Source organism: Leopardus geoffroyi, chromosome C2 (genome assembly GCF_018350155.1).
Source record: "Leopardus geoffroyi isolate Oge1 chromosome C2, O.geoffroyi_Oge1_pat1.0, whole genome shotgun sequence".
NCBI classification, from domain to species: Eukaryota; Metazoa; Chordata; class Mammalia; order Carnivora; family Felidae; genus Leopardus; species Leopardus geoffroyi.
The window spans coordinates 68,150,192-68,164,150 of NC_059333.1; the positions used below are offsets into that span (position 1 = coordinate 68,150,192).

Genomic DNA, 13,959 nt, shown 5'->3' on the forward strand with positions numbered 1-13,959 from the left:
ACCTCCCCAAATATCATGGTGCTTCTGAGAGCCGTGGGAAGCAGCTAGATCACACTCTGCCATCTTCAGGCATGTTGACAGAGGCTTGTAGGAGAGCAGTCTTGGAAAAGGTCCTGGGAAGGTGATGAGAATGGTCTGGTCATGAGTTTCTGAGGACTCTGAAATCCCAGCACCATAAAGTTGCTTTGGGGCCAGCAGTCACCTCTTCTGCTGCATGGCTTAGAGTTCACAATTGGTCCTTTTCCTTTTGCCTTTACACTAAATTTCTCAATTACGAAAATCTATCAAATGCATATTCTTATTTATTAGTGTTGAAAGATAAGCATGTGCATCCAGGATGTATTTCGTTTACACTTTGCGATACCAGCTGTCTCATGTTTAGGTATGGATGCTGGGGGGCGCCTGGGTGGCGCAGTCGGTTGAGCGTCCAACTTCAACCAGGTCACGGTCTCGTGGTCCGTGAGTTCGAGCCCCGCGTCGGGCTCTGGGCTGATGGCTCAGAGCCTGGAGCCTGTTTCCGATTCTGTGTCTCCCTCTCTCTTTGCCCCTCCCCCTCCCCCGTTCATGCTCTGTCTCTCTCTGTCCCAAAAATAAAAATAAACGTTGAAAAAAAAAAATTTAGGTATGGATGCTGGTATTTCATATATTCTCACGTTTCATAGTATTAATGGATGACATGAATGACAAGTCCTCACAGCCATCCCAACCTGCTAGTTCTCTCTAGAGGATTGTAACAGAAAGTAATATATGCAGCTGTATTGGAACTTGATTTAATAAAATACTAAGTAAAATGTAATGCACCAAATATAATTTCATGATCTGATGATGTCTGTTGATCTACTTTATTTTAGAATAATTTGACCTTAATGTTTTAGATACCAAGTTGATTTTAATCTACTTATTTTAAAAATAAGTATTTTTCTTCATAGAACAATATCATTTTTAACTTCTAAAGTAATATTTTAAAGTGTTACCTTGGAGATTTACTATAATAAAAGTTTCATTAAACCAAAACTCGCAAATGTTACCATGCAACAAGTATTCACATGATTATTTTTCATTTTCTGTCATTCTGCTATTCAGTAACTTTGAATACTTCTTTATGGGTTAAATATAAATTTCTTGCCAAGAATTTCAGACTTGTCCTTAACTAAACCCCATTCTCCAAGTACCCTCACACAATACCTTCTTGGCAGTCATACTCTACTAATAACTCTAATACCTTACATTCCTCACAGTTTGTCGGGCAAATCAGATTTAATGGGCACTATTACAAGATACTAAAGAATACAAAAAAAAATTAAGACTGCTTTGTCCTCTTACTTTCAATTATTGTATTATTTTTTGCTTAATTTCTAGATTTTCCCCCCATGTTTGTCATGACTCTGTAGGGAAAGTGGGAAGAAACCATTTTCCACTTTATATTTCCTAAAAGCCCTGTCTGACTAAAGTTAATATGTTAGCCTATGGTCAGATACTTTTAATCAACAAAAGTAATAGTATGGGGACTTAATTCCAAAAATGTGTTGAAAGCAGGCAAGGAGTGAATAAAGTGGTAGTGGTGGTGATGGTGGTATAATACATTGTCATTCATCATTAGTCCCTTATAAACACTGAGAATACAAAAATGAATAAAAACATACTTGACAGAGTTCATAATTTACTGGAAACATGGTCTGTGAAACCATTACAATACAAATTGGTAAAAGATATATTCTGAACTTTATAACAGAAGCTATAGGAAGGAACAAGAAAGCCTAACTCAGCTGTCAGCTGTGATTGGAGTCAGGCAGGCAGTGATGGTCCACAAAGTGGTGATTTCTGAACCACGTTTGAAGCACAGGTAGGAGTTAGTAGGTCAGACACATAGTGGAAGAGAATATAGCCTCACCTCATTCAGACATTTAGCTTGCTTGATAATCACGAGGGCACATAAAGTAGTGAGAGGTTCTTCAGTAAAATGACATAATGTTTTGGTTTATTTTTAGTTTTTATCTTGATAAAAACTTAAAATTCTTAGACTCTCAGAGCAAACCTAACCATGACTTATTTTTCCCAATTTATAGACTCGATTCCATGGAACCATTTCATGCCCCATCACATAGGGTATCACTTAAAGTGTGTGAGTAGCATCTATCATACATCTCCAATCTACCACTATCCCAGGCTTATGCTCTTACTCATCTATCTGATCTGCCAAATCAGAAACACTGGAGTTATTCCAAACTCCCTTGCTCTCCTCACTTAATAGTCATCCTATCTTGTGAACCTTACTTCTAAATATTTCTCAAGTACACTGATTCTCTAAAATACTCACTGGGAGGAACAGAATGGGAATCTGTTCAGGAACAGACATAAGAGATTAATAACAGATTAAAAGTCAGAAGCCCTAGGTTCTAGACTTGTTTTTCCAGTTGTCTTGCTTTACAAATTTAGATTATAGGTCTGAAATCTTGTAAGACAATGTTAAAAAGAAATAAAAAACTATGCCAAAATGAAGGGGAAACCATCTTTTCAAATAACTTTTTTTTTTTTCCAGCTTGGCTCTACTACTTGATTTCTAAAAGGTTTAGTAGTTACTCATCCACAGTTTAATTGTTTTGTCATTTCCTAATGCTGCTGATGCAATGATGTTTTCTGTAGGGTGACAAGCTGCTGAGATTACAACATCTGTATGACCTTGTAATTTCTGTACAATCTCTTTAGTCTGAAGATTCCAGATGTAAACCAGATTATCTTCTGAACCAGATACAATCCACTTTCCACCAGTAACTGAAAAGTTGGCAAATATGCAGTATTTCTCATTCTTATGGCCAGTGTACGTTTTCAGGCATCTGCCTCTGCTGTAATCCCACAGTTTAAGAGTATTGTCCAAGGTTGCAATTAGAATATATTTACCATTTGGAGAAAATGTTACAAAAGAGACAGGAGGGTTATCATCATCAATAAGTGTTTTTAAACACTGACCTGATGCAGTATCCCAAATTCTACAGATACCATCATAGCTACCTGATACTATCAAGGACCCGCTACGATTAAAATGAACAGCAGAAACTGGGTCAGAATGAGCAGACAAAGTCTTGAGGCACTTTCCTGTTTTCACCTCCCATATCTTCACACTCTCATCAAAAGATCCTGAAATGATGAGATTAGATGGTGGGTTGAAATTACAGCAAAAAACGTAATTACTGTGCCCCTTTAGCGTTTTCAGACATTTTCCAGATCTCACATCCCAAATCTTTAGCGTTTTATCATCTGAGGCAGAAACAAGCCAACTGGAATCTGATGACCAGGCAACATCTGATATTTCCAGACTGTGACCATAAAGTGTTTTCTCATACTTTCCATCATAGGCTCCCCAAATTATAATTACTTTATCAGCAGAAGAACTTGCTAGCCATTCTCCATTAGGGCTAAATTTAACTGATGATACTGCTTCCGTATGTCCCACGAGAGTAAATTTAAGAGCATAGTTTGGTTTTTCAGACATTTGCTTCCTCCCATTGGCTGAGGGAAGGCTCCACTCTGCTTCACCATCTCCTGCCTCCTTTGTCGCCATGGTTCTGAAGCTCCAAGTAGGTTGGGTAAGCGTCCGGCCCTGAACGAGGCAGCCCAATATTCCGACTTTCTGCCCAGCAAAATGAAGATAAAAATATGAGATTCAAAAATAAACCAGCTTTTAATGATTTTAATTTCTGGACGGTCTTTAAACTACTATATACAATGATACAGCAGCACGGCTTGGACCACGTACCCTTTTCCTTGCTTCCTTTGTAAACAAATACTTGAGAAATACTATTAAAAGAGTGCTATGCGTCGTCAGCAAGTAAGGTATTAGTGTTGGGTATTTTGCGAACGTATAAAGCCGTGCAAAGCAACGAGGGACGTGAGTGATCTACACACTTTTTCACAGCCCCTCCCTCAATTCCACAATGTTTGAGAACACTGAGCAAGCCTACCAGGCAGACAGACTTTCGGTATTTAAATAAGTATGAATGAATCAACGGCTTAAACAAGACATTTCAGAAAGTAAAAAGAAAACCTGCGTAGGCACCACTACTTGCGACCCTGACGGTTGGCTATACAGTCCGCGGATAAACACTGTTGTGCACCGCCGCCTCAATCACACCCAGCTGGCAGGTCAGCAGAGCGCATGTGCACACCAATCTCCAGCCGCGGTGACCAATAGGAGAGGTCTGCCTGCACTTGCGCAAAAGGAGACGCCGGCGTTTCCTTCCGGTCTTCTTCGCCGCGGTTGCCACTCGCATAACTTTGACTACGTTTGGCGAGTGAGGAGGTGAGCGGGGCTTCTCCCAGACCTGACTGGCTAGCGTGGGTAGCAGCGAATATTACAAGCAACATTCATTTCATTTTGGAAACCGTGTCACGAGGAAGGACTGAATTTCCCGATTCCCTTAGCGGAAAAGTTAAGCCCACATTTGGCACGTAGCCAACGTCGACCCCCCCCCCCCCCCCAGACGCCGGTGACTGGCCAAGTTTCTGCTTTTCGGGTGGCGTCGGTCCTGCTCCTCTCTACTCGTGTGGTATAGAGCCTAGTGGCGTGTACGTAAAGCTGAAAATAGGCAAGGGGAGCTTAGCCGAATTTATGTCCAGATTATAAAGCTGGTTTAAAAGTTTTGCCGAAACGTTTGGGGAAGGATAGAGTATATGTTGTGGGCCTCCAAAGGCCAGTACTTAGCATGACATTGTGCGGGGGGGGAACGAGCAGACGTTTGTTTTAGCACTTCCTAATGCCTTAAACTTTATAAGAAAACAGGTGAGCTCTGTACAGGTGCTTGAGACCGAAAATGACAGATTCGTAGAACGTGGTTAAGAAATGTATAAGGTTAACTCGTAATTGGCTTTAGAGGGTCAAAAGTTTAATGGCCTTGAAAGTGTGGGAGTGTTATGTAAACGATATATGCGTTTCAGATGTTAAGTTACTATCTTTAAACAAGAATAGGTGTACTGGGATACGTGGCTGGCACAATCAGTAGGGCATGCGACTCTTGATCTCTGGTTCCTGAGTTCAGGCCCCATGTTGGGTGTATACTTACAAAAAAAAAAAACAGAGAAAAAAGGTTTACCAAAAGATTGAAGCCTGTTGAGTTTCTACTTACCTGTAATCTCTTAGTAAAGAGTGCTCAAGAGAGGCACTGTTTTCTTTACAAGGTTTTCCCTCTGGGAAAGCTGAAGTCTAGAGGCAAGTTATCTTTTTTTTTTTTTTTTTTTTTTTTAAAGCAAACTCTACGCCCATCGTTAGGCTTGAACCTTGAATTGGAGACAGGGGAGGTCAAGAGTGGCTTGCTCTACCAACTTAGGCAGGCGCCCCGAGGCGCAAGTATGTCTTAATGATGTTTTTGTCAGTCAACAGTTAGGCATTTGCAAACAGCTTCTATCTTGTATTAGGGATCATTGAAAGTCTAGCCTTTAAGGCACAATGACATAATAAGATCACGTATAATAATCGAACATAGTAAAAACCTCATTACTTTAAGACCCTACGACTTAGTTTGGAATTTGGACAGGAATTGAACAAAAACTTTAGTCTTAGCTTGCGCAGGTTAATTGTATAAGGATAACAAGGTGCTGGGACTAGGACCATCTTAAGTGAATTGGAACATCTATTTATTACATTAAATTAGGATTCTTCCTAGCTATTTATTAATGTGGACCTTCCTCTTCATAACATCTTAAAAAGAGAACTTGTGTTCCCTTTTTATATAATATCTTAAAGTTCAGTTGTGATTAAACTCTTCCTCTTCCCTTTCCTTTCCTATTAGCCTGGATTAGTGTGATTTTTACTGGAAGCTTAGAACCACTCAAGTTCTGCATCTGTTGAGACTTTTCATTTTTATTGACTCATCAAAAAATTTAAAAGCGCTATAGAGAACAAACTGTAGGCTTTGTTCCAAAGAATTGAAATTCTTATTTTTCCAATAACTGTTCTATGCACTAGGAGAGTAAAGAAAGTGAAAATTAGACAAGTAAATCTATGACATGAGGGCTAGGATGGGTTGTTGGTGCTGGAGTAGATTTTAATAACCCACTAGAAATAACAATGAGGGGGATGGGGGGAACTTGGCTGGCTCACTGAGTAGAGCATGCCACTCTTGATCTCAGGGCAGTGAGTTCAAGCCCTAGGTTAGGGGTAGAGTTTAAATTTTTTTTTTTTTAATGTTTATTTATTTTTGAGACAGAGAGAGACAGAGCATGAACAGGGTAGGGGCAGAGAGAGGGAGACACAGAATCTGAAACAGGCTCCAGGCTCCGAGCTGTCAGCACAGGGCCTGACGCGGGGCTCGAACTCACGGACCGCGAGATCATGACCTGAGCCAAAGTCGGATGCTTAACCGACTGAGCCACCCAGGCGCCCCTAGGGGTAGAGTTTAAAAAAATTTAAAAGAATGTGTTGGTAGGAATATCCGGAAATAATTTTTAATATTTTCTCAGAATTTGAAGAAATTTCCACAATTAAAATCATTTCTTGATGCCTGGAATTTTTTGTTTACAAATAACATCAGGAACTTGTGTAAAGAAAATTAAAGCTAGGACTGTAACTAGTTAAACCTTTTTATTAGTCATGTTCTAATATTAACATGTAGTCCTGATATCGTAGTCCTTTATGAATTAGGCCTAAGAATTTCATAGTTTGGGAGGAGGGCAGCATCAGAGTGTGGAGTTTGTAGGAGTAGAGAATACTGATACAGGTAAATCCAAAGGGGCAGAAACTGTAATTAGAGCTTTGTATTTGCTGCTCTCAAGCAAAGTTCCTCACACAGTCTGTTTTTCATAATTTCTATTTTTGCTGCCCTTAATCTTCTTCAGGTAATTTGGAATTTTCCCTCTCTGTAGAAATCAATTCGATTTCTTTAGATTTCCATAAAAGTTTTAGAACTCAATGGTTTAAAGGTTTATTTCCCTTGCCCCTCAGTAAAGTTTGCAGATATTCTAAATAGAAATGCCACAAATAGGTCATTTTTTAATTAAAATACTGTTTTTTGAGTTCTGTGTCAGGACTGGGAGTGATTCCTATATTAAGGAATGTCTTGACTGACTCCCTTCACGCCAGCTCCAATTAACCAAATCGTCCTCAAAAATCAAGAACTCTGTACACTTTTTAAGACCACCAGCAATTTAAATATATACAAATAGTTGGGCTAAATATGGAGTGGCCTAAAATTTATCTAAACAGAGACCTTTTTTAAAGTGAAAGGGGGCACCAAAATCCTCAACTGGTGTTAATCTAAAAACTGGGTCTATCCCTAAACCACAATCACTGTTGACTTCTGGAGGATTCTTCTCATAATCACAACTTAATCTTGGAATATTCTACGCTCTTTACATGGTAGTTTACACACCAGCCTGCCCACATCTCTCTCAAACCTTATGCTGTCCTTTACCCACCACTCTGGTCTTCTGGGTTTCTACGTTCTCCTCACCCATCACTCTAAATAATGCTGGGCCCAAGTGGTTTAGAGAAGGCAATGATCCATATTGCGGTTTTTCACTGGCTTCTTCAGGTTAAATGGGTATAAAGGAATTTAGAGAGTAATTTTATTCTCTGCATAAACATTCAAGATGACAGAAATGACCATATATTGATTGTAGAATGAGAAAAACACTTGTTCAAATTGGCAAATGAAATAGGGGCAATGATGATCTACCCTAGCTTTAATAAATTTGTAAACTAAGTCATTTTGTACTATAGATGACAGTGTAGTCTGCAGGAACTAGTTATATTTTAAGATTCTGTTTTCAGAAAAAATACCTGGCCAGTACAATCTGAGCAATACGTACAATAGTAAAAATGAAAAAAAAAAAAAAATCTCTATTTCGACCATTAGCTTCCACGTAAGTTGGATGTAACTGGAAAAAAGTTTTTTGTTTTTTTTTTCTTAACCTTAGACTATATCAGAAGAGACTGATAAGCCATTTTTGGTATATACAAACAGGGTTGATATATATGTATATATACATATATATATTAGTTATCCTGTAAAATACACCCATAACTTTTCTCAGAAGGCATAGGTCTGTTTTTATATAATGAACTGCTGTGACAATGTCTACTTTTGTAAACTTCATGTCAAATTATGTCCTCCTGAAAGGTAAACCACATATAAAACACATGTTGAGACACTAAGTCTAAGAGTTAATTCCTAGTTTCACACAGCAGCATAAAATTCCTTTGAGTTTTCTTTTGTAACCGTACTCTTTACTAATATCACATAGATCCATATTCCTTCAGTCATTTAGTATTTATTGAATAGTCTACTATGTGCAAGGCACTCACCCATGGCCTGACAGACCACATTCAAGTACAAAGAATCATCAGATCCATTCCGAATCAAAGTGTAAGAACACTTTGAAAAACAACATAGAGTGGTCATAATGATGAAGTAAGAACATACTCAACAACATACATTAAAAGGTGATCTAACTTTAGATACTCCTCGGGATGATACTCCTTTAGGAAGTCAGCTGTGTTAAATTAATGTCCATGGATGGCACTGCTTTCTAAGGCAGACTTCTTCATTCCAAAGCCTTTCCTTCTCTGTGTCAATCAATACCTTCTACAATTGAGTTTGTCCAATGGAAACATGTTTCTAAGTTTACCCATTATGCTATTAAACTCAAAATCAATCACTTGCATATATATTTTAACTTCTGTTGTTTTGTCAGGTCATATACAGAATTTTAGCACCACAGAAGGGGAAAGAAGTTTGGGCTGAGAGGGTCTACATTACCAATACGCAACCTAAAAGCAACTTCATACCTGATTTAGTTCTTTTAAGGGTGCTGATGACAGAGTCAGAAAGAATGGTCCAACAAAAAGCTGGTCCAGCTGTGGCTGTTAAGTCCAGTTCTGAGAGTTCCTGGTACAGAACACCTCTACCATGCCTGCTACTTTCTTCCAGACACAACCTGCAGGGCTCTATCCCACCACTGGACAGTGTCTATGAGTGGTGACCTTGGGGCAAAGTAAATTCTCCTAAGTCTTGATTCTCTCACCTCTGTCCTAGTGACAGTTATCCACCTCAAAGAGCAATTGTAGGATGAAAGAGAAAAAACAGAAGCCCTTACACAGGCACCTGGCACACAGCAGAGGCTCAAAGTCTAGTTGCCTTTTTGACTTACGGGAAAACAGACTGGGACTTCTTTTTCTACCCTTAATCTTTTCTTCTTGCCCCAAACTTCCAAATGCATTTTATACCTAGTAGGAATTTGGTAGTTTTAAATTAGCATACAATATTTGCTTTACTTTATCACACATTCTTGTGATGTCCTGGTACCCACTATTATTACCTATCCTTTTCTGATAATAAAGCCATGTTATTTGAATACTCTTAAATATTTGAGCATTTGAATACTCTCAAATATTTGAATATTTGAGCAGACTTACTGCACTGGTGCCACATCTGGCCTTCAATTACTTTAACTTAAATACAGAACTTTTTTTTAAGTAATCTCTACTCCCAGTGTGGGGCTTGAACTCATGACTCTGAGATCAAGAATCACATGCTCGACAAACTGAGCCAGCCAAGCGCCCCATAAGGAAACAAATATTTAATTCTTTTTAATTTTTAAAATATTTTTAAGTAAGGTAACTTTAACTTTTTTTCTTTTCTTTTCAAGTAGGCTCCTTGCCCAGTGTAGGGCTTGAATTCATGACCCTCAGATCAAGAGTCAAATGCTCTATGAGCCAGCCAGGTATCCTGATAACTTTAACTTTTGATGATAGAGAAAGGTAGCCAAAATATTTCCCAACTAGGCAGATATGTATTTACTCTGCTCACCTAACAACAGAAGAAAAGTGACTGTTAACTTCAGATGGCAAAAAATTCAGATTGGAGACTTCATATATAGGTATGTGTATCTCTGCAAATGAGCAAATTTTGGAATGTAGGAGGTAGAAAACAGGATATAAATATGAAAAGCAAACAATGCCCCTTTCTAAAAGTGGATCCTTTTCCTTAAGTGAAAAACATCCTTAGACATCAGGATTTCCAGTATATATAAAAAGCCCAAAGCCCTAAAATATCAATAAGCAATGACTTGCCTATTGATACAGAAATGTCCACAAAACTAATCAGCAAGAAAGAAAAAATTTTCAACCTGAGGAAAACCCTTTCATAATGCAACCACAAGCTAGGGGATTTTAAGTAACTGAAATGTTTAGCACTAGAGAAGTAAATTCAAGGTTGCCTGTGAGCGGCCATGTACAACAGGATTTAGTTGACAAAGTCTGGTGTATAAAATATACTACATTTTTTTTCTCAGGCAAATCAGCAACAGTTTTGAATAATAATTAAGATTTATTATGGGGTAATTGTCATTGTTTATATTTGTGACAATATGAAAAACGACCCAGAGCCCATTTAGCTTTATCTGGCAGATGGAATCCTAGGGCAATAGTTTTCAAAACAGCACAACTGACAAAGGTTAAGAGTCCTACTTAGTGACAAGAACATGAATTAAAGTATTCCATAGAAAACTCTCTCCATCTGTTTTTCATACCTATCATCTTAAAACCTTTCCTGGTTTTTCTCAATCTAATCTGGTCCTTCAAATACAGGGTACCTTTATATTCCAAATGCTTTCAACGCTTTTCCCCCCCACCTTTCATTTCAAAGAATATACTTTGAAAGTTTGGAGGGAGAAAAAAAAAGGAAGGGGAGAATAACCAAGCCACTTCTCCCCTGATCAGTATATAATATTGCAGAAGAGTTTTCCTATGTTGAAATTAACATGCTTTTATAATGAGTAACATCTTAATGATAGTAACATTTCAATAAATTCAAAGTAATAGAATCTGCCAGGCAGAGAACTAAAATTAGTTCTTAGTTACCTCCTAAAGTCTCATTTCTATAACCAGAAAGGCTGCCACTTTACCAATTCCAACAGTTATGCTGGGATTTACCTTTTAGTTAATTCCAATTTTATATTAAAAAACCATTTTACTGCAAAAAAATTTAGCTCGTATCTCATGGCTCATGAACTTCTAAGACAGGAGCAAGATAAATTCCTATTTTAGACAGAAAATAGACCACAGTAGTTAAATGGACTTTAATTCATTCACTGAAGACACCTGCAATGGCAAAAACTCCCAATGGATGCTGTTCTTACTAATCTGGGGAAACAATTTTGTGTGCTTTATCTTTTTTCCATCCAATATCAAAATGAGAATTTTTAAATTATCCAACAGAAGGTATATGATTTAAAACATCCTAGAGAAATGACATGTTACCAGTGATGTACAGTTTAAAAAACTCAGCCACAAAAAAAGTCAAAGCTAAAAACAAGATTTTTACTATGAATCAGTGCTTCTATTACCCTTCTGAAAGAAGTTATATTTTAATGTGATGTAAAGGCAAAATTGAAAGTTTTTCTTTAAATTAACCACCTAATTTGTCCCTAAAATTACAAAGAATCAAAGTCTTTTACAGGTCAAGTGCAGTAAACTAAAATGTCCTTTCAGCACAAAGCAGCACTAGAAAAAGTAAGTTATAGATGGGAATTGACTAGTTTTGCAGTGGCTGTTCCATCAGTAACAGACATCAGACGGTATCCATCCAGAGCACAGACACAACTACAGACTAGATGTGAAGAATGCGTCACACGCTTGGCTGATAAATGTCCTTTTGTCTTTGTATCTTTCTACTTTGAAGTGTATTTTTTAAAGTTTAAATCAGGTCACATAAGTTGGCTGCTTAAATAACAACATGATGAGGTATGAAAGCTCTGAATATCCCTAATGTTCAGCAGGATTTACCAGAGATGTAGAATAGCCTGTCAGGGGAACTTCCAAATAGTTACATTTTGGGGTTATAATGAATTCTAGAAGAGGATAAGATTAAAGAGGTTTAAAAGGGTAGTCTCTGAAACGGAAGTGAGAGACTTTTCCTTCAGAATTCATTTTGAACAGCGTAACAAAAAAATCTTCTCCTGATAGTGTGTCCAAACATTGAGTCAAGATGGCCATCTAGCACCAAGAAGTCGTATTGAACTCAGTTGCAGTTCTCTTGGCAATTAAGCTTATTTTTTCATTCCAGTCCAAGCACAAATGTGGATCACTGAAGACAGTACTGGAAGCGCCAGTTGCAGGTACATTGCAGTTATCATTAAATGAGCCAGAAGGTAGAAAAACTTTTTATTTTATGGGGGGACTTGACTGGGCAGTACTAGTAGGAGATGAAATGAATAGGGAACAATGAGGTTATTAAAAAAAAAAAAAAAAAAGGTCACTGCCCTTATTTGTGTTGAAGAAGTCATGTTGAGAAGGTGGTTATTTAAGATAAGGATGCTACATTAAAGGGATCATATAATGCAGCATGAATACGTTAGAATCAAGCTGCACCTAAGAAAAAAATTTCCCTAGGTTACCTTTAAAAAAAAATTATGTGTTATCTGCCAGTCACAGAGAGGAAAAGCACCTAAGGTGAACTTCCAATTTAATGAGGACCTTCATCAGGACCACAAAGCCTGAAACATTTGTTTTAATGCAGAAACACAGCCTCTAGTCACACTGGTTGAGTTTGGGAAAACTGGAGGGATTTTTTTTGTTTTTTATTTTATTGAATGATAGGATATTGTTTCGGTTACTAAGGATTCTAGATCTTCATACCAGCATTAGAATTGAACCACTTCCAAATCCTAAGACACTTAAGTCCAAAGAGAAGCGATAGCCATACAAATTAATATGTGGCCCTCTCCTTTCTGCTCTAAGGGAATCTTCAAACCAGTATCACATTTAAGAGTCAAAGTGTTAAATTCTTCAGCATTCCTGACAACTAGAAAGCACATTCACTGAAGGCTGAAGGTGAGGGAGCGGATGGTTTAATATCTGTGAAGAATGGCGCCAATAGAGGAAAGAAAACCATCCAGTCTCAGTAAGGATTAATGCAAATTTGGCTAGAAAAGCCACCAGGTAATCCAAGGGTTCACTGTGGAAGAACTCATGAAAAGTACTCTGAAGTGTACACAACAGGTCTAAACATCTCCCTTGTTGCAAGTAGTTGTGTGAAATTCAAGATAAAGATTTAGTCTCATCTTTTAATATCAGTGTTTTTCCCCACTTTAAAGGGAATGAGGAGGAGTCCTCTTTTTCCCCCACAAAGAAAGGGAGCCACATTAATATGTGTATATTCCCATGACTCTTATAATATTTAAGTGCAGATCTCCAAAGCCTAGGGATTTTCCATAAGAGAGTGGGCCGTTCTGGTTACCCTTTTTATTAGAAGGGTATTCCACCACAGAGAGCCAGAGGTTTTCCAGATGTGTGTAAGAGAGCAGGTGCGCAAGGCAAGCAAATGAGCGCAAACAGTATTATGGAAAACATTTGAGAAGTTAGCTCCATGAGGACTGTGGGCTCCACAAGAGGACTTGACTGGGTAGCCTGGTCTGACACAGGAACATGAAAGCAGAGTATTGCTTCAAAGCTGGAAACCTTCCATAGGAGCCTCACACTGCTGGAAGATGTACTGCTGCTGGCTAAGGTCAACCTGGGGTGCAATGCTGCTGTCCTCATCCTCGGTCCCGAAGTAATGCTCAATAAGATCAAAGGCCTTCTGGTAGATCTCCTGGTTTTCATGACTCTGTAAGAACTCAATTTTATCCAGACCTAGAATGAAGAAGAAAGAAAAATCTCTTTGTGTGTATGTATACATATATGTTCTTTGTATATATGTATTGGAAACCCCAATGACACTATATTTTGCCGAGTCTCCTTTCTTTAAAGGAAGATTCTCTTCTCTACTTCTACCTCTTTAGTATTTTGTAACAGCATATAAAGTATCACTGGGATTACATCTGAATGCTAGTATTACAAACTGACACCTTAAACACACATGCAAGCAACAACCAGTCCCCAGAAGCAGTGATTTCCCTAACAGTCACCATATCATCCAGTGTCTAAGGCCAGTAGCAGAAGTGTTCCAAATGAACTGTAACTATGGC

At 38.1% G+C, this 13,959-nt stretch overlaps 2 protein-coding genes across 5 annotated transcripts in view; both read right to left on the reverse strand.

Moving 5' to 3' along the window:
* Positions 1 to 1,643: 1,643 nt before the first annotated feature.
* Positions 1,644 to 4,146, reverse strand: WDR5B (WD repeat domain 5B). Of its 2 annotated transcripts, none has more exons than XM_045502250.1 (2): positions 4,043 to 4,146; positions 1,644 to 3,628 (listed from the first exon to the last, which is right to left on the reverse strand). In XM_045502250.1, exon 2 carries the CDS (start codon positions 3,557 to 3,559, stop codon positions 2,570 to 2,572), a length of 990 nt encoding a protein of 329 aa, XP_045358206.1. In that variant the 5' UTR covers positions 3,560 to 3,628; positions 4,043 to 4,146; the 3' UTR covers positions 1,644 to 2,569. The 2 variants fall into 2 exon arrangements, with proteins under 2 accessions (XP_045358206.1, XP_045358207.1); XM_045502251.1 differs by having other exon boundaries at positions 3,960 to 4,130.
* A 6,909-nt stretch (positions 4,147 to 11,055) lies between these two features.
* The window catches only part of KPNA1 (karyopherin subunit alpha 1), a 70,689-nt gene continuing 67,785 nt past the window's right edge, over positions 11,056 to 13,959 (reverse strand). For all 3 annotated transcript variants that reach the window (XM_045502249.1, XM_045502247.1, XM_045502248.1), the window contains one exon: positions 11,056 to 13,624. In XM_045502249.1, the coding sequence (XP_045358205.1) occupies positions 13,437 to 13,624 (188 nt within the window). In that variant the 3' untranslated portion in view covers positions 11,056 to 13,436. The remainder of the gene's footprint in view (positions 13,625 to 13,959) is intronic.